The following is a 24,057-nucleotide window of genomic DNA, read 5'->3' on the forward strand; positions in this document are numbered from 1 at the left end:
TAGTGGACAGAAGCAATTAAAAACTTCAATTATGTACAAACATCCAAGTCAGTTATTTAGCCACTAATTGCAGAGAGCATTTAAACTAATTCAGTCACTACAGCTGATGAAGTCTTTATCTCCTGTTGTTTGGAATTTAGGCTGAGATTTTTTTCAGAGCTGCCTTAGGGATTTGGATGTGCAGTCGCTATTAAAATTAATAGGAATTGGACATCCAAAATGAAACTCCCACCCTCAATGTTTCACAATTTATTAAATCAGTTTCTTGTTTGGAAACATAAATGTGACTGCACGTGAGTATTCCAAAAGCAACTATGTGAGTTAGGCATCCAATTTCTCTTGATTTTAAATGGAAGTTGGGCAGTTGTTTCCCTTGGCACATTCCAGTGTCTCACCCACTTCAAAATGTACTTGAAATTTAGTTTAGAAACTTCCAGATTTGTTTGCAACTCCATCTTGTCACTACTAGATGACTCTTGTATCACAAATACTCTGTTTATTCTTTCACCTGCCTTCATTTCTCTGATCCATACTCTAGCATGGCTCCCTCAACATCACTCTGTTATACGGAGAACATAAGAACATAAGAATGGCCATACTGGGTCAGACCAAAGGTCCATCCAGCCCAGTATCCCGTCTGCCGACAGTGGCCAATGCCAGGTGCCCCAGAGAAGGAGAACAGAAGACAATGATCAAGTGATTTATCTCCTGCCATCCATCTCCTGCCGTTGTACTGAAGGCTAGGGCACCATACTTTACCCCTGGCTAATAGCCATTTATGGACCTAACCTGCAAAAATTTATCGAGCTCTTTTTTAAACCCTAATAGAGTCCTGGCCTTCACAGCCTCCTCCGGCAAGGAGTTCCACAGGTTGACTGTGCGCTGTGTGAAGAAAAATTTCCTTTTATTAGTTTTGAACCTACTACCCATCAATTTCATTTGGTGTCCCCTACTTCTTGTATTATGGGAAAAGGTAAATAATTTTTCTATATTCACTTTCTCCACACCGTTCATGATTTTATATACCTCTATCATATCGCCCCTCAATCGCCTCTTTTCCAGACTGAAAAGTCCCAGTCTCTCTAGCCTCTCCCCATATGGGACCCGTTCCAAGCCCCTAATCATCTTAGTCGCCCTTTTCTGAACCTTTTCTAACGCCAGTATATCTTTTTTGAGGTGAGGAGACCACATCTGCCCACAGTACTCAAGATGTGGGCGTACCATAGTTTTATATAGGGGAAGTATGATATCTTTTCTCTTATTATCTATCCCTTTTTTAATAATTCCTAACATCCTATTTGCTTTATTAACTGCCGCTGCACACTGCGTGGATGTCTTCAGAGAACTATCCACTATAACTCCAAGATCCCTTTCCTGATCTGTCGTAGCTAAATTTGACCCCATCATGTTGTACGTGTAATTTGGGTTATTTTTTCCAATGTGCATTACCTTACACTTACCCACATTAAATTTCATCTGCCATTTTGCTGCCCAATCACTCAGTTTGCAGAGTATGTAATTAGAAGTGCCACTTTAATTATAAATAGTGGGAATTGCAGCCATACAGTTTCATCTAGCTAGAACTGTGGGGCTATAGCCACACAGTCACATTTTGAGATATCAGCTATTATTTTGTAATAACTTTGCTTTCATCTACACGATGCACGTGTTGTTTTGAAATAAATTCAAAATAGCAGGTGCATTATTTTGAAATCGGTAAACCTCATTGCAGGAGGAATACCGCCTATTTCTAAATAGTTATTTCCTGCAATGAGGTTTATTGATTTTGAAATAACATGACCGCTATTTTGAATTTATTTTGAAATAATTCATTGAATATTTATTTTGAAATAGATGGTGTTAAGATGTGGGATAGCACTTATTTTGAAATAACAATGGTTATTTAGAAATAGCTGCTATTTCAAAATAAGCGCTATGTGTGCATAGCTAAGTGCTATTTCAAAATGCATTTTTATGTGTAGCAGCCCATTTTTGAAATAGTTATTCCTGAACAACTTATTTCGAAATAAGGCTGCTGTGTAGGCATAGCTTGTGAGTCCAAAGCAAAGTTATTTGCCTTGTAAAGATGATAGTCCTTCAGAATGGGAGATTTGAATGGTAAGCTGGCACCAGCTAGAGGCTTCTCATTTTAAAAGGGGAAAATATTTTCCTAGTCTCGTGACACTGAAGAACAGCTTTGATCATTCTTTTTGATGGTCCCGAAATGCATCTTTGAGCTGAGATCAGCTGTGGAACATTTTATCTGAAAACAAGTTTATCCTGAAAGTTTATGTGTAGTTTAGAAATGGAAGGTTGTAGCTGGGTGACTAGTTCAACTATGGCGTTCTTTGCTACCAAAAGTTATAAGAAATGGTATTTTCTTTAGAGATTGAGGGACAGAATTTGAAAGGTATTTAGGCAGTTATACACATAGGCATCTAGTGCAATTTTCAAATGTTTGTTCAGATGAATAGGCATCTAAGGGAATATTCAGAGTATCAGAGCACCTAAATAGGCATCTCTCTGCATATTTAGATGCCTAAATCCCTTTCAAATTCTGGCCCTGCAGGCCTGACAGGTACCCATCAAAGTCATTGGGTAGTGGTTGAAGCCCACTGCTTTAAACACACATGCACATGTGTGAGGCTATTTACATGTAAAATTACTCACCTGCATAAATTTTTGCAGGATCAGGCTTTTAATGAAAATGAAGTGTAAACTGATTGTTCCAATAGTACAGGTCTACTTTCAAGAGCCCCTATAAAATAGCATTTTCTTACTTGATTGACCTGACTTGTCTACAGACTTGTTTGCTAATATTAGAAACAACTTCGGCTTCCTAAACTACTTTTTAATTTGTTTCCACTACAAAGCCAGTGCGGAAATAGGGAGGTGGGCTATCTTAAACCTTGGCAACATATGTATGCGTAACAGGCAGTTATCAGATTAAACATCTGTGTTTTTAAGTACTATATGTATCTACAAAACAAGTTGATCCATTTTAATCTAGTTTAAGGGTGTTATTATGCAGCTTTGAAAGGCTTTGTTTTTAAAATTACAAAATAATAGATGTTGTTTTTGTTGTTGTTGTACAGATGGGGACAAGAGCCCAATCAGAGAGAATTCGTACCTACAACTTCACTCAGGACAGAGTCACTGACCATAGAATCTCATATGATGTCCGTAATATCAAGGTAGTTATGTTTATGATAATATGTATAAAGTCTTTTCAAGAGAGACACTGTGTATGCTTATATAAATTCTTTTTACATTTCTCCGCAAAGTTAATCTTGTGAAAGTAAAGAAGTTAAGCATGCACATGAACTGTGACTTACTATTAAATGCCACTAACTACTCAACAATGCCATAGATTGGGAAAGCTGGTATCTTCCTTCCATCCTTTGTGATATATGATATTAAAGGTGAAATACAAAAGGAAAAATCACTAGCCCCATTCTTTTATGTTTTGTTTCTCTGTTGCATACAGAATGCCTGATAAGCACACGGTATACTCCTAAGATATCCAGTGAGTCCTCCACAAAACAGGGAGGAGTAGACTTGACATTCTTGGTGTATGTAGGTTAAAAAAGCAAGGAAGAGAGACGCTTGTTCACAAATAAAAACGTAACCATCTCCTCCAACCCACCATTTCCAGATTGTCTTTATATGGTATACAACGGTGGTGTCCAAAAGAAATTTCAAAATCACCATGCCACCAAGCCAGGCTCCACCCACCCAGAGATTACTCACCAGAGCCATGCCATGCATGTGTGAGTGAGCTGCAGCTAGAGCCACCACTGTACATACATAAGCCAGCCACAGCTAGAGCTGCAGCTGTGTGCGAGTGAGTGAGCTGTGCAGCACACACAATACAGCTGCCAGGGCCTCAGGAGGAGCCGCCTCTACCACTGCCACCAACTGCTTGTCCCACCAAGTGGTGGGCCGCAGAGAAGGTGGAAGGCGCTCCATTTTGCCACACCATGGTTTCCCGTTCACCACACGTGGCAAATGGGAATTGTATTGGACACCGCAGGTATAGAAACAAAAACTACACACAAGCAGACTTTTCTTATTTAACTTTTGCACTTTGCAGGTCACCTTTAAAGACAACAGCAAAGTTTCTTTTTAAGGTTATTTGAAACTTTTCTGGGTAAAATTCTATATGTGGTTATATTATTTCACTTGTATGTGCCAAACAAATGCATGATATGCTCGTACTTTGTGCCAGTTCAGTTTATTGGGTAGATTTTGGAATAATGTTAACTTTTGGGCGAGTAGGTTTTGGATTGATTTTTAACTCCTGGAGTCAGTTTCAAGACTGAGTTTGTGCTGTGATTTGGATTTACATTATAAGTAGCATGTAGTTAATTGTTCTAAGGCCCTTAGAGAACACCAAGGAGTATATATCTCTACCCTGGAATATGTACAGTGTAGATTGACATGACACACACAAATGAGGCTCATTACAAAAGTAACTGGGGGGAGAATTGGACAAAGGTCAGTAAATAAGATCTCATGACAGATTAGGTTATTTACTTGTTTATATTTTTTAGGATTCTGTTCTGCTGCTTTTGCTCACACTGAGTAGTTACTCACAGATTGAGCCATTGAACTCAATGGAACTTCTTGTGAGTAAGCTGCTGCTCAGTGTGAATAAGGGTATCTGAATCTAGTTATTTAGTACAGTATCCTACATCCCTGCAATTCTTGCTTTATTAAATTGCTGTAGGCTAGAGAAGGAGAACCTACAGCTGGTGGGCTGCATCCAGCACTCAGCTTCCCTTGATTCAACTCATGAGGCTCAGGTCTCCTCCTCCTCTCTCCCCCACTGCAGAGGGGAAATGGAGAAGTCAGCACTACAGATCCTGCAATGTTGGCTCTGCCTGGGGGAGAAGGGGAAGGAGAAGTGGCTTTGTGTACTGCCATTTCCACAAAATCTACTTGCTTTGTGACCCGCCCCCCCCCCCGCCCCCCGAAAGAGTTAATCTAGCCCTGGGGGGAAGCCCAGAGCCTTGGTGCTCCATTCCTCCTGCCCCCTATTCCCAACCTGCATGTGCTGGAATGCAAGGAGAAACCTGCTGCCCTCAGTTGCAGGAGTGAGGTGTGTCTTTTTTTCCTGCTTCTCAGTTTGGGGCCATGTCAGTGAGGGTTTTTCCCCCTTCTCACTTGGGGCCCTGGTCAGTGAGGTTTTTCTTTTCTTTTCTTTCTCCTCACTTGCATGTGGCCTCCAACTAGTTTTTCTCTGGGTCAGTGGCCCACTGACCCACAAAAGGTCCCGCACACTTTTTAGATAATGGGATTTGACAGAGGCCAGATGTTGCCAGTAATTCTTTTTATTAATGCTGCAAAATTGATGACTAGATGCATAAAGATCAGGCTCTGTGCTGGAATTTTTCTTGATTGATAGCATTCGAAATGTATTCATCTACAGTAATCATTAATGCTTCTCTCTTTCATTTTATAGGAAATTCTCTGTGGTGAAGGGGCACTGGATGAATTAATCAACAGGCTGTTGGAGTCTGCGGAAATGGAGGCCCTAATCGAACAATTAGAAAACTTTACATCTTTAAAAGGAGGAGACTGACGCACATCAGTGCTTGGAGTTCTGTACCACAGTCAAATAGAAGTATTTGTCAAAAGTCTGATGTTGATGAAGTCTGTCTCATTCTTCCCCATACTCATCTAGAGACAAATATGACATTCTTATTTTTAACTGTGTGACCCAGATTTTGAAAATATTTTACACATGAGTATCTCACCTTTAAGTTTTTGTTATTTTTGTGTCCACTTAGTACTGATGAAAGATGCCAGCCTAAGACCAAACTGAAATCTTTGTTTACCCACAGAACAGTGCAGCAGAGGGAGCATAGCCTTGAACCTTAATGAAGAAGGCATCAGAATGCAGTTTGATTTCCATGCCTGTTCAGTCCTCGACCTATTTTCTGAGGTGATTAACAAGATTATGCTTTAACACCCTTCCTGGAGGTGGCTTTGTGTTGTAGGTGTGTCACTAGGGAATAGGTCTGAGATCACCAATGAGAAGGCAACTTCTTCCAGTGACTACTTACTGGGGTTTTACAAGTAATAAAAGGTATGTCTACACACACCATGATGACAAGCCTCCCAGGCTGACGGATTTGGGCTTGCACTAGCATTATAAAAATAGCTCTGTAGGCAGCTTGGCCTGGAGTACAGGCTCTGAGGCCTGCCCTCCTCACTCAGCTTCTGACCCGAGCTCTATGACAAGCTGCAACTTCAAAACACTGACCACACACTTATTTTTAAAGCACTAGCAAGAGCCTTTTAAGCATGAGTCTGTCCTTCTGTATTGGGAGGCTTGCCCGGGGCTGTGTAGACATATCCCTGAAGGCTCTGATTCATTTGGTTCCTCTAAATTCATTTTACAGTAAATTCAGTATTTCTTAATGTGGGCTCAGATCATCCTCTCAAATTAAGCCCCTGCAGGAGCTGAAGGAATGTAAACCTCTGCAAGCCCCCATCCCCGGTCTTCCCACATGATCCCATCAAGTGGTAGGATACGGCACTCACTCTATTCCTCTCCCCTGATGCCCCCCAAAATCAGAAAAACTGCCAGGAGGGAATGGGAGGCCAAGGCTATCGGTTTGGAGGGCCTTGTCTGTGACCATAAGGTGGTCCCTATTCCTCAGTGTTTTGGCAATGTGACTTCTGTGGAACAAAAAGTAATACAGTACAAGTGTTGTTATCCAGGGAACCAGGGATGCCAGATAATAAATGTCAGTTATTTGTGTTGGGGCCAGCAGCCAGCCCCTCTCTGCTTCCCCGGCCAGGCAGCAGGCACTCAACCTGCTTCACCAGTCCCAGCTGGTCAACCAGCCATGCAGCAGCCGGGCCTGACCTAGTAACCAGCCCCTTGGCATACAGGTTAACCACATGACGGTTATCTGAGTGCAGGATAACTTGGCTTTTACTGTACATAGATCATAACCTATTTGTGACAGTATTCAAAGAGAATGAGGGAAAGTCCATCATATTCAAAAATTTCATCAGTTCTAAGTAGTAGGCATCCTTCAGTCTGCATAGACTATGCCTATCAGTTCTAACGTGTGCAACAGCTTAGGTGGGAGTAAGAGGCTTTTAAAGACATATAACACAAATTATTTCACTTAATTACACAGTTTAGTGACCTAAAAGCGTCTTTACAGAAAGCATGTCATCATATTACATTTGAGTTCCAGGATTAATTCATTAAACCTTATAATGTGCTCAAAAGATGAAAAAATCTGTAAAATTGCTAACAAACAAACAACCCCAAGCCTCACTTCTAGCTGTGTATGTGAAAGATATTTCCTTTGCAGGGCTTCAGCTGCACCATCTTAAGGATACTTGCGACTAAGTTCGTTAATTTTCTTAAGCCCCTCTTTGTTGTTGATGGTTTTGTGTACGGTGATGAGAAAGGGGAAAGCAGAAGGGAGCTCCACTCTGCTGCTTAACTTCTGATGTCCCCAGTGCAGGCATTGAAGTTTATCAGCCAGGTCCTTTCTTCCAGCCCGTTCCAGGGCATCTTGAAGGATTTTGGTCTTGTTAAGTTTATTCCATGATCGTTCATACCTGCATTTGTCGCAACAAACATTACAACATTGTGATCAGTCAGCATAAGATACATGTCCTCCCCTTTTCCACTTAGTGTACCAACTGCTATGTCATATTTTATAATCTCCCCCTTCCCCGGAAGAGACAAGGTACTGTTTGAAACCTTCTTTTTCTTCTACCTTCTATTACCAATGCAATGGAAATAAGAGCAGGGACACTACAGGAGAAAACAGTCTTAAGCACCTGGGGCTGCACTTGTAGTTGGAAAATCAATACTAGTGGAGCAATGCCCTTTGGCTGCATCTACACTAGCAAGTTCTTTTGAAAGATTTTTCAAAAGAAGTGGGCTCTTTTGAAAGACCGTACAGATCATCTATACACAAAAAGTGTTCTTTCTAAAGCAAATCGAAAGAACGTGGTGCTCCTTTTGAAATGGCTCTTCCTTTCCTGTGTCAGGAAGAGCGCCCCCTTTCAAACGCTTCTTTCGAAAGAAAACGTGTGTAGACGCTCCTCATGGCTTTTTTTTTTTTCAAAAGAACAGTCTTCGTTTTCGATCCCTGGCCTGCTCTTTCAAAAGAGTGGGGGCTGTGTGGATGCTCTCTTTCGATAGAGCAAATCACTCTTTTGATCTGCTTTTTTGTGTGTGGATGCACTCTTCTGAAAGAAGTTCTTTTGGAAGAGATCTTCCAGGAAGAGCTTATTTATTTCAAAAGATCTCTGTAGTGTAGACGTAGCCTTTGTGAATTACTGCTCTTCGTTTTGCGAGGCCACCAGTTCCAAAACTGTACCTTAAATTTATGGTCTTCAGTCCACATTTCAGTGCTTAAAAGCAGCTTGAGTTTCTATAGAGCTGAGCAATTAGCAAGTCCAAGCTCAGCACTTGCAAAAACCATCACTACCAAGAAAGAGTCCTCAAGATGGATTTTTTGCTAATCCTACTTCTGGGAACTGTATTGATGACAAATCGCAATGGCCGTTCCAGGGCATCCTGAAGGATTTTGATAAAAAGGGAAAGAAAAGTGTTGGGCTGCTGGCTGTGAGCTACTTAGGTAAGTGCCTCCTTGCCAGAGCCTGCATCTGGCACCTCACCTCCTCTCTCACTCCAACTCCCTGTCCCAGATCCCAGCCCAAATCCTCTGCACCCCCTTGTGTCCTAGGCCACAACTTATTGATGACCCTCTCTCATACTCCTCCAAGCCACTACAGGCTCCAGAGTAAGGTGGGAGGGGGACCTGGCTCTGCACCCTGGAAGGGGCAGGGTCTATGGCAGAAGAGACAGAACCTTGGGTATTCCACCCTCAGCACTGCCAGGACTGCGGCACTGCCCATCCCCCGCCACCCAGTCACGTACAACCACAGCTGGGCTGTCATGACAATTCAAAGGGGCTTAGAGCGCCAGCCATCTCTGGAGGTGGCAGCTGGAGCTCCAGGCCCCTTTGAAAGGCTGGGCCCTGGGGCAATTATCCCATTTTTCTCCTGCCTCATCAATGGGCCTGACACCTGCCCCAGCCGAGAATCCTCTCCTGCTCCCCCACCCAGCCAAACTCCCTCTCAGATCCCTACTCTGTCCTGCACCCCAGTCCCCTACCCCAACCTCTCTTCTGCACCCAACCTCCATCCCAGAACCCAGACCCCCTCCATAAAAAAGTGCAACCCTTGACCACTTGCCAAAATCTTGGAGTGGCCCCCTCTGCCCATCAAAAATTATTGCCCACCCCTGCCTTAATTTCTGATGGTACCAGCATTGGGTGTGTAAGAATATAAAGCTGCGGATACTGTATTTTTACAGGGTTATGCTTTAAACTATACTAGGCAAGCACCCTGTTATGCGTCCGGCACAGTGTGCCTCCTACACGGCACATTTAGAGTGCTCAAAAACAATAAAGGTGGAGAAATTAATAGTAATTTTAGAGACAAATTTCTTCATGCTGCACCCAACTCAGCTGTTTCGTCTGTACTCTGGAAACAATTCTATCTCTTGGGCTGCTGAAGTTTTGCTGCTACATGTCTCAGCAGCTTTAATGAACATTTTGACTGTGTGTCTGTATCGAAGTGTGAACTCCACTTCATGTTATGGATTGGACACACAGATATTTATGGGGCAGACTATTTACTGCATATCAGACAGCTGTCCTACCTGGGAAGGCATTGGATGTCTCATTAAAGAACTGCCACTGATTATCTATCAAGGCTGCAATCTAGGGTGACTGTGTTTTATCTCAACTAGTGGCCCAACCCAGGGAACAACTTTTTTGCGCAGGTGGCGTAAGCGTGACCGGGGGATGGAGCTGGATCCTGCCAGTGGAACACATGGCAGAGGAGCAGCCTACTTATGAGCCACATTCAGTCTATGCTGACCATGGCCACCTACAAGAAGGCTGTGAAGGAGAGAGAATGGAGGAACTCTATCTGGCCTCAACTGTTGCGAGCAAACCTGGGGCTCTCAGATGCTGTGAGATCAGACAAAGGAAGGGTGTATTTCAAGTGTCACCTTGTTTTGAAAAACCCATTACTCTTAAGTAAGAGTAAAGTGACTGTGATTAAGAAATTCCTTTGCTAAGTCTGTATATCTCGCACTCCTTCCAATCTGTCCCCAAATGGGTTACAATAGGACCTCAGAGTGACCACAGCCTAAGGGCTGATCTACACTTAATGGGAGATTGACCTTCTCGGAGTTCAATTTTTGTGTGTCTGGTAAAGACATGTGAAATTGATCTCTCTGGGGTACACAACTGGCTCCTTGTACTCCTGATCTTGCAAGGAGTAAGGGAGGTTGATGGGAGAAATGCTCTCATCAACCTCTGTCAGTGAAGGCAAACCTTACAGTCGATTGCAGATACATTGATTCTAGCTATGCAGTTGCCATAGCTAGAATTGCATATCTGCAGTCGACTGTAAGGTCTAGTGTAGATCAAGCCGAAGTGGCATTCTATGGGAGCACATGTAGGCACCAGTGGATGCGGGACTGAGAGATCTTGGACACTGGTTTCAAGTCTAGGACAGTTAGGTGTTGTTCCCCCAGAGGGATGCCAGATGAGACCTGGGCTTGAGAGTGTGCTCATTAGTCCCAGAACTAGAATCAGTGTTGAAACTCTAGACAGAGAGTTGGCTGGGCAGCACTTGGGGCCCAACAAGTGGGTTTATTTACAGATTGCTGACCATACACAGAAGTACAGGTCCAGGTTGTGACAAGCAGCACATTACCATTTCTTTCAGAGGAGCTAAGTAAAATAGCAACATCCAAAAGTAGGATGTGCATGAAAGTATAAAATGATTTAATACAACAATTTATTTGAATGGATGAGAGACTTTGCACTCCTCTCTCATCTTAAGCTACTTACCACCATTCCAGCATTTTCTGTGCTTGAATCTTCTTCTCTTTGCTAACTGAGTGAAACTGGGTTATTTCTGCTCTGTTGAATCCCAGCTCACTAGCAACAATTGTCCACTCAAAACCCAGTTGCTTACCCAGCTCTCGTACTGATTTCAGGTTAATCACAGCATCCTAGCAGTCAAACAAATTCACACAGTTTTAACTTATTGAAAAGAGTGTTATGTCATAAAGAGAGAGGCAAAATACTACACTTAGGAAGAAAGAAAAATCAATGAATATTAAAACAGGTTGGTGGGTAGTACAGCAGAAAATGACTTGGGAGGCATAATGGGTCAAAACTGAAAATGAGTCAACAATATGAAGTAGTTGTGGAAAAAATAGCTAATGTGATTTTGGCATATATTAATTGGGGTGTCATATGGAAGACATGCAGTAATTGTTCCATTGACTTGGCGGTAGTGAGGCTGGAGTGCTGTGTCCAGTTCAGAGTACCACATTTTAAAAAAAGATATGGGTGTGCTAGAGACAGTCCATGAGGGAGTAACAAAAGCTATAAAAAGTGTAGAGGAAAGGTTAAGAAGACTAGGCCTATTTATGCTTGAGAGAAGATGACGCCAGGAGGGAGCTAATAATAGTCTTCCATTGTATTAAAAGCTGTTATAAAGAAGATGAGCCTCCGAGGGGTAGTGATGTTAGTCTTCATCTGCAAAAACAAAGGGGAGTCCTGTGGCACCTTACAACCTAATAGATTTATTTGGGCATAATCTTTTGTGGGTAAAAGCCCACTTTGTTAGATGATTTGCATGAAAATCACTGAATTTCCACTCCATACATCTGACAAAGTGGTTTTTACCCATGAAAGATTATGCCCAAATAAATGTTAGGCTACGTGGTGTCATAGGACTCCTCACATTTGATGAATAGGAGGGTGATCCATTGTTCTTTATGTCCGCTGGTGACAGGAGAAAGAAGCAACTAACTTTGCAGCAAAGCAGGTTTAGGTTTGGTATTAAGGAAGGCTCTTTAACAGCAAGGATAGTTAAGCACTGGAGGAAGCTTCCAAAAGGGGTTATGGAATCTCCATCACTGGAAGCTTTCAAGAACAGGATGGACAAACTCTTTCAGGTCTGAGCTAAGTATATCTGGCCTTGCCTCAGCACAGTGCAACAGGCTAGGTGAGCTTTGGATATTCTTTCCAGCACTACACTCTGTGGCAGGTCTGTGATTCTGTGACACCTATATATTAAAATGAAGAATGGATCATCATTTTTTGTTATGCATATAGTGCCTAGCATGAGGGTGGGGGGCTGATCCATGACTAGGGCTCCTAGGTGTGACCACACAAGTAGCAGTAATATAAAGCTTAATGGGCATTATATAGATATATCAGCAAATAGATGTGCACAGGTACTACCTATCTGGTGATGGGACATATTTGATAAAAGGTAGAATGAGGCAATAAAATGCAGTTATAATGCATCTTTGGGTGTGTCTACATGGGAGCTGGAGGTGTAATTTCCAATGCAGGTAGCTCTGATTGAGCAAGTAGACTAAGGCTGTGTCTACACTTAAGCAAAACTTTGAAATGGCCATGCTATGGCCAAATCGAAGAATACTGATGAGGTGCTGAAATGACTATTCAGTGCCTCATTAGCACGTTGCCGTGTTCGAAAGTGCTCTGCTAGGAATAAGAGGATTTGGACTTTTGCAGGGTCCTTTCAGAAAGGACCCCCATGTTGACGAGGCGCACGCAAGTGAAACACAGCACTTTTGAAGTGCTGCATGGCCATTTCGAAGTTTTTCCCTAAGTGCAGATGTAGCCTAAGACTGGAAGTGCAGCCATGGTGTCATGAGAGCCCATCCAGCTAAGTGTGATTTCATTTGAAACCCTAGGCATGCAGCTTGGGCAACTAGCCTTTGCACTACCATGGCTATGCTTCTCTTCTCAGTGTGCTAGCTTGATCAAAGCTACTTGACCTGGAAATTACACCTACATCTCCAATGTAAGGGTGTCCTTTGACCACGTTTGCTTTAAGCCCCTTTAGCTTTTGCCTCATCTTGGTGTGTGCTAAATCACACTGCTTGCCAATGACTTTAAGGGCTTGCTATACCAACGCTATTCATACCACCTTTTCATTGGCCCAGCCTCCCACTGTGGGGTAGAAGTTGCTCTGGCCAGTGGCTTGCCACTGAAGTGTCCTTTGACACTGTCATGATCCTGGGCAGGGACTTAGCTGTTGATTTTGTGCCATCCTTTTTAGAATGCTGGCACTTTATTAGGGCAGGGGCTGCTTCCTCGTGGCTTTGCAACATCTAGTCCATTTTGGATGTTATGGTCATATTAATAAATCACTTTTTGCTTAGTATTCACCATCATGTTTATAGTTACCACAGGCAACTTTACTAAGAGCATGAAAAATGGTGTGACCATTAATATGCAATAAAATTTAGATATGCTAATGTAGATATAAAAATTATATATGCTTATTAGTTTAAAAGGCAGATGTGTTCTTCGGGCAGTAATAACGCTACTCAGTGAGATCCTTCTCAATTTACTTATTTGACAGCATCTCATCACTGAAATGACTAAGCGTCCAAGGTACAATTTTCCATTTCTAGGAGCCATAACTGCATGAATATGGATAGGCAGACACAAACTTTTAAAGCATTTTTTATCTTCACTTTAGTGGCTGAAAGATTAATGGCTTCTCTGAAACATTTTGGGAAAACATTGCCTGTGACAAAAACAAGCAAATATCAACACACCTTTATCTGAATATTAAGTGTACTCTTGGTTTACCTCTTGGGCTTTATTTGGCATTTTTATTGTCGATTCCACTTCAACATTTGGCAAAACTTCTTTACTTCTATGTAGCAGCTATTGGGATGGCAATGAGAAAAATAAGTATTTTCAGATAGATAGAACACCGTAGTATTTTTGACAGCAGTTATATTTCATACATTATTTTCAATATCCGTATCAGTACTAAAGCTTCTTACATGCCTGTGACATTTTCTGTCAACAGCATTAGCTCTTCTAACTGGCCTGGAAAAACGAATAGATGCAAATAAGCTGTAGATAATACTCCCCAGGTCATATTGCTGAGATATGTCAAAGCTTCTGTCTCTCTCTGTGGCTACGTCTACACGTGAAGCCTACATCGAAGTAGCCTATTTCGATGTGGTGACATCGAAATAGGCTATTTCGATGAATAACGTCTACATGTCCTCCAGGGCTGGCAACGTTGATGTTCAACATCGACGTTGCGCAGCACCACATCGAAATAGGCGCAGCGAGGGAACGTCTACACGCCACAGTAGCACACATCGAAATAAGGGTGCCAGGCACAGCTGCAGACAGGGTCACAGGGCGGACTCAACAGCCAGCCGCTCCCTTAAAGGGCCCCTCCCAGACACACTTGCACTAAACAGCACAAGATACACAGAGCCGACAACGAGTTGCAGACCCTGTGCATGCAGCATGAATCCCCCGCTGCAGCAGCAGCAGCCAGAAGCCCTGGGCTAAGGGCTGCTGCACACGGTGACCATAGAGCCCCGCACAGGCTGGAGAGGCAGCGTCTCTCAACCCCCCAGCTGATGGCTGCCATGGAGGACCCCACAATTTCGACGTTGCGGGACGCGGATCGTCTACACTGTCCCTACTTCGATGTTGAACGTCGAAGTAGGGCGCTATTCCGATCCCCTCATGAGGTTAGCGACTTCGACGTCTCGCTGCCTAACGTCGAAGTTAACTTCGAAATAGCGCCCGACGTGTGTAGCCGCGACGGGCGCTATTTCGAAGTTAGTGCCGCTACTTCGAAGTAGCGTGCACGTGTAGACACAGCTTGTGACTGTTAAAATCAGGCCTGTCCTGAACTATGATGGGGGAAATCAAAGGTGGAGAAGGAGAACATGATGTCAAAATTTAAGGATGCCTTAATGCAGGCTACTGGGTCATCTGATGGCTCAGGGATACTTCTCCAGTTAATGCTGATCAGCTGGTCACCCCATCAGATTTGGGTAGGGAATAAGAGAGGGCAGAGTCCTTTTCCTGTGTCCATGTTTCCTGACCTTTCTGTTCCAAAACCTCTTTACAGCTGTAATGAAACAATAGGATTTTCTGAGCCAGGTCCTCCAATATTATGATACTAAATGCTTGAAATGATCAGTGGAAATTAAAACCAAAACAACAAACACTGCTTTCCACATACTTATGTAAGTACAAAAAACATGACCCTGTAATTGAGTACACATTTGTTTTCATGCACATTACCTATTTTTGTTTGTCTACGAACAGGCACCTTTCCCATGCATCTCTGGACACTCACCTTTTCTGGGGTTTGGCTTTGCTAACAGAAATCAATGAAATCACAGAAAATCATGGTTAAGCTTTTTCTCCATAAGACACTACAGCCCACTCCCTAGAAGCTCTGTTCTACAGAGTCATTCCCATTCCCCTTGTATCTATGTTGGAATAATGAGACATCTGCTTCAATGACTCAGCTTTCTCAGAAGGATCAACACATGTTCACAGGATAAGGCTATTTCAGCTGAATGCTGCCAGTTTTTTTTACTTTGTGCACAGAGGGAACATAGTTTTTGAAAATGTAGCTTCTTGTACCCAGCTGTTCTCTGTGATTTGCACCCCAACAGGCAAAAGCAGAACACGTCTTTCAGTAGGTTGGGAGTTCATGAAAGGAACCTTTCATGGCGATATGTTTGCCAGACCCTTGTAGTAACATATATTATTCCCATGTTTGTATTTTAATGAAACATGAATTTTAATCGTTCTGATCCTATTTCCTTCTTCCTCTGAATTCTAGCTCAGGAAAATATTCCATCCGTACAGCCTTGCAACCTGTTCCTAAGTGAAACAGCAGAAATCACTGTAAGACATGCTAAAATCAACAGTACATTTATAGCATTGTTAATTTATATACTGGTTGAACCTGTCTAGTCTGGCACTCTTTCATCCAGCAACATCCATAATCTGGCAAGATTTTAGTTATTCAGATGTCCACATATCATGGATAAGGCCAATTTTCCCATGGTTGCATAAAGTTTGCTTACAGCACCAGTCCTGGCTCTTGTTCCGTGCTGTTATTTAGCTCTAATTTACATCTAGATGTCTTCTAAGTGCCCCGTAAGCAGTGGAAGTGTTGGTAATGTGCTAGACATTATTGATCTCCCATCATCCTGCTAATTCTCTCGTCCAGCATCAGTCAGGTCCTGAAGGTGCCGGACTAAAGAGGTTCAATCTGTATACATTTCTTCCATGCATGGGTTAACTGATATGTTAAGCTATGTTTAGATTGCATGTGCTATTTCAGGATACAGAGTGAGGGGGTAATGGAACTTTCAAAATAGGCCCTTATTTCAAACTTCGGTGCCATTTGGACAGCACCAAAGTTCAAAGTAAGGTATTTTGAGATAATTTATCCAATTTATGTTGTGCAAATTGCATAAATTATTTCAAAATACATGAGCAGTCTAAATATAGCCTTAGAAAAACCATTAAGTATAACAAAGTTATGGAAAAGAGTGCAAACACAGATTTTTTTCATCTAGATTAGTACAAAAAATATCAGTTTTAATAAAAAAAAATCTAGTTTTCATTTAATCATTCATTAAAATATATCAGCTAAGATCTCAATGATCCCGGACCTAGGAATGAATTCAGTCAGTTGAAAAATCAACAAGTCATTCTTTTCACCATATACCAAAAATGAAGATTATTTCTTTTGGCTAAAATCTGTATTAATTAGTGTCTTTAGGATTGTGACTGTTTCCTGAAGTAGAAATAAATATAAATAGTTCTCAGAAATAGCCTCCACTTGAATGTGGATAAACCAAATTTCATAACCAGCAAAAATCACTGGCTGGGACCTTACCTTTTTTTTTTCTGACCTCCCTATGTAGCTGAACAGGTGCCTCTGCTTTCTGTAAAAGAAATCCCTAAATAAGTTTAATACAGGATTTTCTTGTTAAAAGAAACGATGAAAGTATTCTCTTGTATTACCCATCTTTTTACAGTTCTTAACCTTAATGTTTCTGAGTTGTTTCTCATCCAGGAGACTGACTGTGAAAACCACTTTACGATCCTTTGTTATCCGAAAAACATCCTTTCCAATATATACTTTGGATGTTGTTATGCAGTAACTACAACAAACACCAACTGCATTCTGTTAAAAATTTAAAAATTAACAATTTTAACCAAAGGTCATTTGTTTCTCATGACTGGTGCACTGGGCAAAGCAATTACCAATAACTGCTTGATGCAATCCTGGAAGACACTCACATGCTATTGTGATGAGCATGTTAGCAGAATCTAGATGAAACATAATTTCATATAAACAGTTCCACAGCAACAGACTTCTTTTCGTTTATATTTACCATTACACTCAGATTTTAATGGAATGTGTGTCTACATTTAATGTTTAATGTGTGTCTAAATTTCTTAGGCTCCCTTAAAAATCTTAAACAGTATGAGTAAGAGTATGAGCAACTGTTTACCTTTTAAGCCTCACTCAGCATTTTTATATCAGCTCTATTTAAGCGGCTGGCAATATGTTGTGCTTAGAATGGAAAAGTTATAAAATGAGTGGTCAGTTGGCCTGGCAAATACAGAATTTTAGAAACCAGCACAACATCTAACAGTTCTATTGTTTCCCATTGTCTGTTCGTTGCAAATAAACTTTAAAGCTGGAGAGCAGAATTTTGCCACACAAAAAACCCTCCCAAACATTGCTATACAGGCTATCTACGAGTTCACATTTTATAACAATTTTAATTGAAACAAGTTCCATACCATCCACTGGAAATTGTGATGGGCAGCTCCATGCAAACTACAATTTTTTGAGATTGATTTTATTTACAATACAATATTGCTTTACTATGTGCAGAAACTTCATAGAAATTATATCCCAAATGTTTTACAGAGGAAAGTTATATAATCATAGAAAGAAATAGTAACATTAAAAAGCTAAACAAGTAGAGGGAAGTAGGAAGTATGAGGTAGAGGCAAGGAATCAGACAAATAGTTTGAGAGAGAAATACAAGAAGGCAGATGGCAAAAGCTATAAAGGAGATGGCTCTTGCACCAACACTCATGAGACTGTGTGAAAGGACACTGGCAATGAATTTAATAGAAGACATGGGGAGCAAATGGAATAAGATAGACTAGCGTCCATTGTTAGATACTAAACATGAGAGGTCAAATCTTGTTGCAAATCCATAATGACTCCTTTGATTTTAGTGAACATCAAAAATTAACTGCCATTAAATTACTCTGGGTTTACATCAGTGTAATTAACTGAGTAAAATTTGTCTCAAGGAAGGAAATTGTGAACTAGACCAAAGAGTACTTGAAATCAACCCTGGAATTATTAGAAGGCTGGTTGAAAATACACGTAACGTGGTTGCACTTCTTGTACTCATGAGGCAGGCCTTCCAGAATGACACTTCATGTGCTGGTATCTCAGGAGCTGGAAGCTATAACAGTCAAGTTGAGAGGAAATTAAAGTATCAATTGGAATTTCCAGCAGTAAGGATTGGGGTAAAGATGTACAATGGTTTTGTGGCATATTTGATTATATCTTTGCATATATCTGAGATAATGAGAATATAGTTTTATGTACCAAGCTCTGCTACATTCTGGGAACTGAATGACTAAGCAGCGGTTTGGCAGAAAAGGATATGGGGATTACAGTGGATAAGAAGCTGGATATGAGTCAACAGTGTGCCCTTGTAGCCAAGAAAGCTAATGGCATACTGGGGTGCATTAGTAGGAGCATTGCCAGCAGATCTAGGAAAGTAATTATTTCCCTTTATTCAGCTCTGGTGAGGCCACATCTAGAGCACTGCATCCAGTTTTGGGTCCCTCCATTACAGAAAGGATGTGGATACGTTGGAGAGGGTCCCGCAGAGGGCAATGAAAATGATTAGTGGACTGGAGCACATGACCTACAAGAAGAGGCTGAAATATGTGGGATTGTTTAGTTTGCAGAAGAGAAGAGTGAGGGTGGATTTGATAGCAGCCTTTAACTACGCGAATGGGAGTTCCAAAGAGGATGGAGAGATGCTGTTCACAGTAGTGAAAGATGGCATAATGAGGAGCACTGGTCTCAAGTTGCGGTGAGAGAGGTCTACCTTGGGTATAAGGAAAAACTATTTCATTAGGGGGGTGATGAAGCACTGAAATGGCTTACCTAGGGAGGTGGTGGAATCTCCATTCCTAAGGGGTTTTAAAGTCCCAGCTTGACAAAGCCCTGACTGGGATGGTTTAGTTAGGATTGGTCTTGCTTGGGGCAGGGGACTGGACTTGATGACCTCCTGAGGTCTCTTCCAGCCCCAGGATTCTATGATAGCCCAGATATCTGTTTGCTCATAATTGGCTGCCATGGGATCTGCCTCAACACTCCACCCTGCCAGAAATATTTTCTCTTTGCTTTGACAGATATGCCACACACAGCAAGCAGCACCAACAATGGGAATATTGCTTTCACTGAGGTCTAACCTGATCAGTAAATTGTGCCAGTGTTCCTTTAAATGGCTAAAGGCACATTCTACCACCATTCTGCATTTAGTCAGGCTATAGTTGAACTTCTCCTTACTGCTATTCAGGTTGTCTGAGTAAAGCTTCATGAGGCATGGGTGCAAGGGGTAGGCTGGGTCTCCAAGACTAGCTATTGGCATTTCAACATCACCAACAGTAATTGTCAGTCTGGAAAGAAAGTTCCATCTTGCAGCTTTCCGAAGGGACTAGAGTTCCTAAAGTTGCCCGTCTCATGCACTTTTCCCAACCATCCCGCACCGATGTCAGTGAAGTAGCCCTTGTGATCCACAAGAGCTTGCAACACCATTGAGAAGTACTTCTTGTGACTTATGTATTCCTTGGCAAGGTGGTCTGGTGCCAAGACAAATAAAATGCATATCCCTATGGCCTCACACCAGTTAGGGAACCCCATCATGGCAAAGTCATCCACTATGTCCCGCATATTTCCAAGAGTCACTACCCTTTATAGCAGAATGTTTTTGATTGCCTTGGCTACTTGGACCAGTGCAGCTCCCTCTAGATTTACCCACTCTGAATTGATTCCCAACTGACCAGGAGTGTTCTGATGTTGCAAGCTTCCACAGTGCTATTGCCACTTGCTTCTCAACTGTCAGAGTGGGTCTCATTTTGGGTAGTGATGTACTTCAGGGTGGAGAAAAGCAATTTTCAAAAATTAGCCAAAGTGCAAGTTTTGTAGCCATGAGTCACTGTCCCATAGACACATAATTATATGGTCCCACAACTCTGTGCTTGTCTCCTGGGACCACAATCACAATTCCACTCTGTTGACATGCCCGATTGCTGCCAGCATATGCCAACTGCTCCATTCAATGAGTTACTGCATGGTTGTGTCTCCTCACATTCTTTGCTGTACATGTGACTCCAGGCTGGACTCTGGATGAACCATAGGTGAATGTGACACGTTTGCAATGCTTGCCACAGCAATATGCTGCTGAGTGGGATCCATGCTTGCCCTTTTGTGGTGTCTGCATGGATAACAGAAAGGGTGTAAAATGACTGTTTTTCATGGTGGGAGGGAGGAGATAAGTGCATCATGGGAGGCTAACAACATGTGCCCAGCTAGCAACATCAGACATTGGAAACCTAACCCACAATTCAAATGGGAGGCAGGAAGTGTGGGATGGCTACCTACAGTACATGGCTGTCAGAGTAGGTGATAACCATGGTAGTGATGACACACTGTCAACCACATATGCTTAGTGAGGACATGCACCTTCAACTTTATACAACTGAATTCTAAAAGTCAATCTCAGTAAATCTGACTTAATTTTATAGTGTAGCCATACCCCAGGTTGCAACCAGGTATAGGCTAGACCAAAACTCTAAATCTGACTATTATAACTGGATCTGAGTTTGCTGAACATTAGTGCTAATAAAGTGCATGATACTGTAGAAATCAAGGAAGACATGGCTCCTGCCACACGGAACATACTATTTAGGTAGACAAAGAATAAATTTGGATACAAAATGTTCCAGGTAATGAGAAAACTCAGATCAATTAGAAAACACCACAGAGGTATCTTTTTAAACAATAACATTCCTTTGTTTAACAAATTAATATTAATAGGAATTGCTAAAGAAGTGTAATTTAAAGAAGGATTAGAACATACAGAGCATAATTAGTTACCATGAAATCCCCTGAAATGCTGGGTGCCAAAGGAATGAAACTTTGAGAGGAAAGCTGATCAGTGCATATGTAGAAAATATGCCCTGGAGTATCAGTATCCCTGGCTAATTCCTAGCTGAGGTAACACTTCTCCAACCCTGTGTCTCCAGGAGCCCCTTCCTTTTGAAAGGGGCATGGTAATGAGCAGGTTTGAAAGATGCTAATGAGGTGCTGCAATGAATATGCAGCATCTCATTAGCATAATGGCAGCCACGGCAATTCGAAAGTGCGGCTTTTCGAATCGCGTGCTGCCCCTGGAGACAGGACCTTCTGACAGGAACCCCCCATTTTTGAAAGCCCTTCTTTCTATAGGAGGAGTTTCGAAAGGTCTTTCAAAAACTGGGGGGGTCCTTTCCGAAGGTCCCATCTCCAGGGGCGGCACACGATTTGAAAAGCTGTACTTTTGAATCGCTGCAGTCACCATTATGCTAATGAGGTGCTGCATATTCATTGAAGCGCCTCATGAGAATCTTTCGAACCTGCTCATTAATATGTCCCTTTCGAAAGGAAGGGGCTCGTGTAGACCCAGCCCAAGTGATTGGAAAAGTAGTTTAGGTTTGCAACAAAGAAATAGCTGCCAAAGTGCTAGAGTATGGTCCAAAAATAACAATGGCTATTTAAATATGGAGCTTCTTAAGGATCCAGATTACACTTTAAAATGATAATACTGACAATAATTATCTATGTATTTTTGGGAAGGAACTTAAATAATGTTTTGACAGGACATGGAAAATAGGTGTGAGAAACCACACTTACTGTGATACAAAAGTGAAAGTCACTATACTACACCTAATTAAACTTCACTGTGGATCTCACCTCATTTTGGTTCTTTTTGTGCTTCTAATACAAGCATTTGCAAATTTTTAGTAAGCTATGTGGAGGCTTTACAATGCCTCTTCTTTGGCAAGCATTAGATACAGAATCAGAAGAACCACCAGTGAAGAAAGAGTCTGAAGATTGTCAGCAGTGAATAAGGAAAACTTCTGACCCTTTTCCATACTTAAAAAATAAGTGTTTAAGATTTATCTATTAAATGTAGTATATTCAAAGTCTTTGGTTTCTGGTTGCCTTTCTTCAGGAGCTGCTCTAGGAACAGAAGTTCCAACAATTTTAACCTTTCCCTTTAAATTTTAAAACAACAAACACCTATAGCTAGGAACTTCATATATAATCACATCACATCACTTCTAAGTTAATGTGAACTGGTATTTTGTTATTGCTGCCAGCAGCTTTCACACACAGAAGTAACAGCACAGCATGCTAGTGCATGCTGCAATTCACATCCCCCTTAGGCTGAACAGCAGGGCCACAGAGACATTGCCTTTGCTCAAGCAAAACACCCATTGAACAAATGGGCATTTTTCCAGAGTAAGAAACAGAGGGCAAGCACCTACCAGATACATCACATTGTATCTGGACCCTGAAATATTTCATAGCTTGTACACATGCTTGTACACAGTACTTTAATGAAGTACTCATGAGTTCAGAATTGGTGACAACACATTGTGAAATCACCCGATCTCTGCATTAGAAATTCAATGATTACCAAGTGGGTCACAGCCAATAATTTGGGAAGCACTATGTATAGCCATCTTCTTTAGCAATCCAGGGGCCTCTGACGATATTAAGCACAAACTTCTCTATCATCTGAAAAAATAAAAATCAACTCCGTGTGTGATTTTTAGTACACTAACCTTAACAAAGTGCTCATTCAGTTACCGTATGGACTTCAAGCTGATGCCCTCTGCGACAGCCCTGCAACCTACCACATCCATCATCCTTCTGTTTTCCTCTTCCAGTGTTTGTTCACACATTGGGCCCACTACAGACCTGGTCTCAACCAAGTATTATGATCAGTAATCTGGCACTGTCTGTAGCTAGGCACTGAACTCATCTGAACAATTTATAAAAACAAGAGTCATTAACATCGCATTGTGCACTGGAGTGAGGCAACTTTCAAGCACTTGTTCATGAAACCACTGTGTGACGGTTGTTGATTACCAGGAAATAGACAAAGAAAACATGGAGAGAAGAAAGAAAAGAAATATGTAACTGGAGGAAAAATCACAGCAACAAATATATAGTAAAAATACAAAGGTGAAGATACCGCAGAAAGAGGTGTGAAATGGGTGGTACTTATGATGGTATTGGGAAAAACAAATTCACCAGCACAAGGTGAGGCGCTCTGAAGACTTGCCATGTATTTACTGCATGTACCTGCACTATTGCTGTCCATGAATCTGAGTTAGAACACCGATTTAGATTTCCAAGTTTTGAAACCCATGGGAGTTGTATGCAGCCCACTGATGGCGAAGGAGGAGGAACGGGGGCTATTGGCAGTTGCCTCCGGGCCCAGTTCCAGCTGCCACCACTGTTACTTTAACAGCAGCAGCGGCCAGAGCTCCAGGCCCCTTTGAAATGCCACTGCAGCATTGATCTGGCTTCCCACTGCTGCCAAGGAATTCGGCAGGGGAGCACAGCACCATGGTCTGGGCAGTGCTGAGGGCTGACTGCCCGTGGCCCTGCCTCTTCTGCTCTTGGCCCTGACCCTTTTGTGGCAGGGATCTGGGCCCCCTCCCATTTTGCCCTGGGGCCTGCAGTGGCTGTTGCTGTGTGACTAACTTCCCCTCCTGGGCTTTGAAAATCTCCCACAAAGCTTGGATTGTGGTTGCACTTAACATCACCTTCCATTTTATAACAGTTAAATCAAAGCATACTTGGTTGAAGTCCACTCTGCTTAGATCACATTGCATCTTAATTCTATTTTCTAGTACATGCGTACCAGTGGACTGCTGCTTTTCCACTCCTTATGTTCACACATGTGCTCTGTACCATATTTTTCCAAGTTACGCACTGATGTATTCCCATATGCCTAAGAGAGGAGTCTCAAACTTATGTTTTATAGCGTAT

At 42.0% G+C, this 24,057-nt stretch overlaps 1 protein-coding gene across 4 annotated transcripts in view; it reads left to right on the top strand.

The window, feature by feature from the left end:
- MTRF1 (mitochondrial translation release factor 1) overlaps nucleotides 1–5,602 on the top strand; it is a 33,502-nt gene extending 27,900 nt beyond the window's left edge. For 3 of the 4 annotated variants that reach the window (XM_074988509.1, XM_074988518.1, XM_074988505.1), the window contains exons 9-10: nucleotides 3,096–3,194; nucleotides 5,465–5,602. In XM_074988509.1, coding sequence (XP_074844610.1) covers nucleotides 3,096–3,194; nucleotides 5,465–5,584 — 219 coding nt within the window. In that variant the 3' untranslated portion in view covers nucleotides 5,585–5,602. Of the gene's footprint in view, nucleotides 1–828; nucleotides 974–3,095; nucleotides 3,195–5,464 lie in introns of all 4 variants that reach the window. The other variant, XM_074988528.1, reaches the window with a different exon arrangement.
- Nucleotides 5,603–24,057: the final 18,455 nt, after the last annotated feature.

This window comes from Carettochelys insculpta, chromosome 1 (genome assembly GCF_033958435.1).
Source record: "Carettochelys insculpta isolate YL-2023 chromosome 1, ASM3395843v1, whole genome shotgun sequence".
NCBI lineage: Eukaryota > Metazoa > Chordata > Testudines > Carettochelyidae > Carettochelys > Carettochelys insculpta.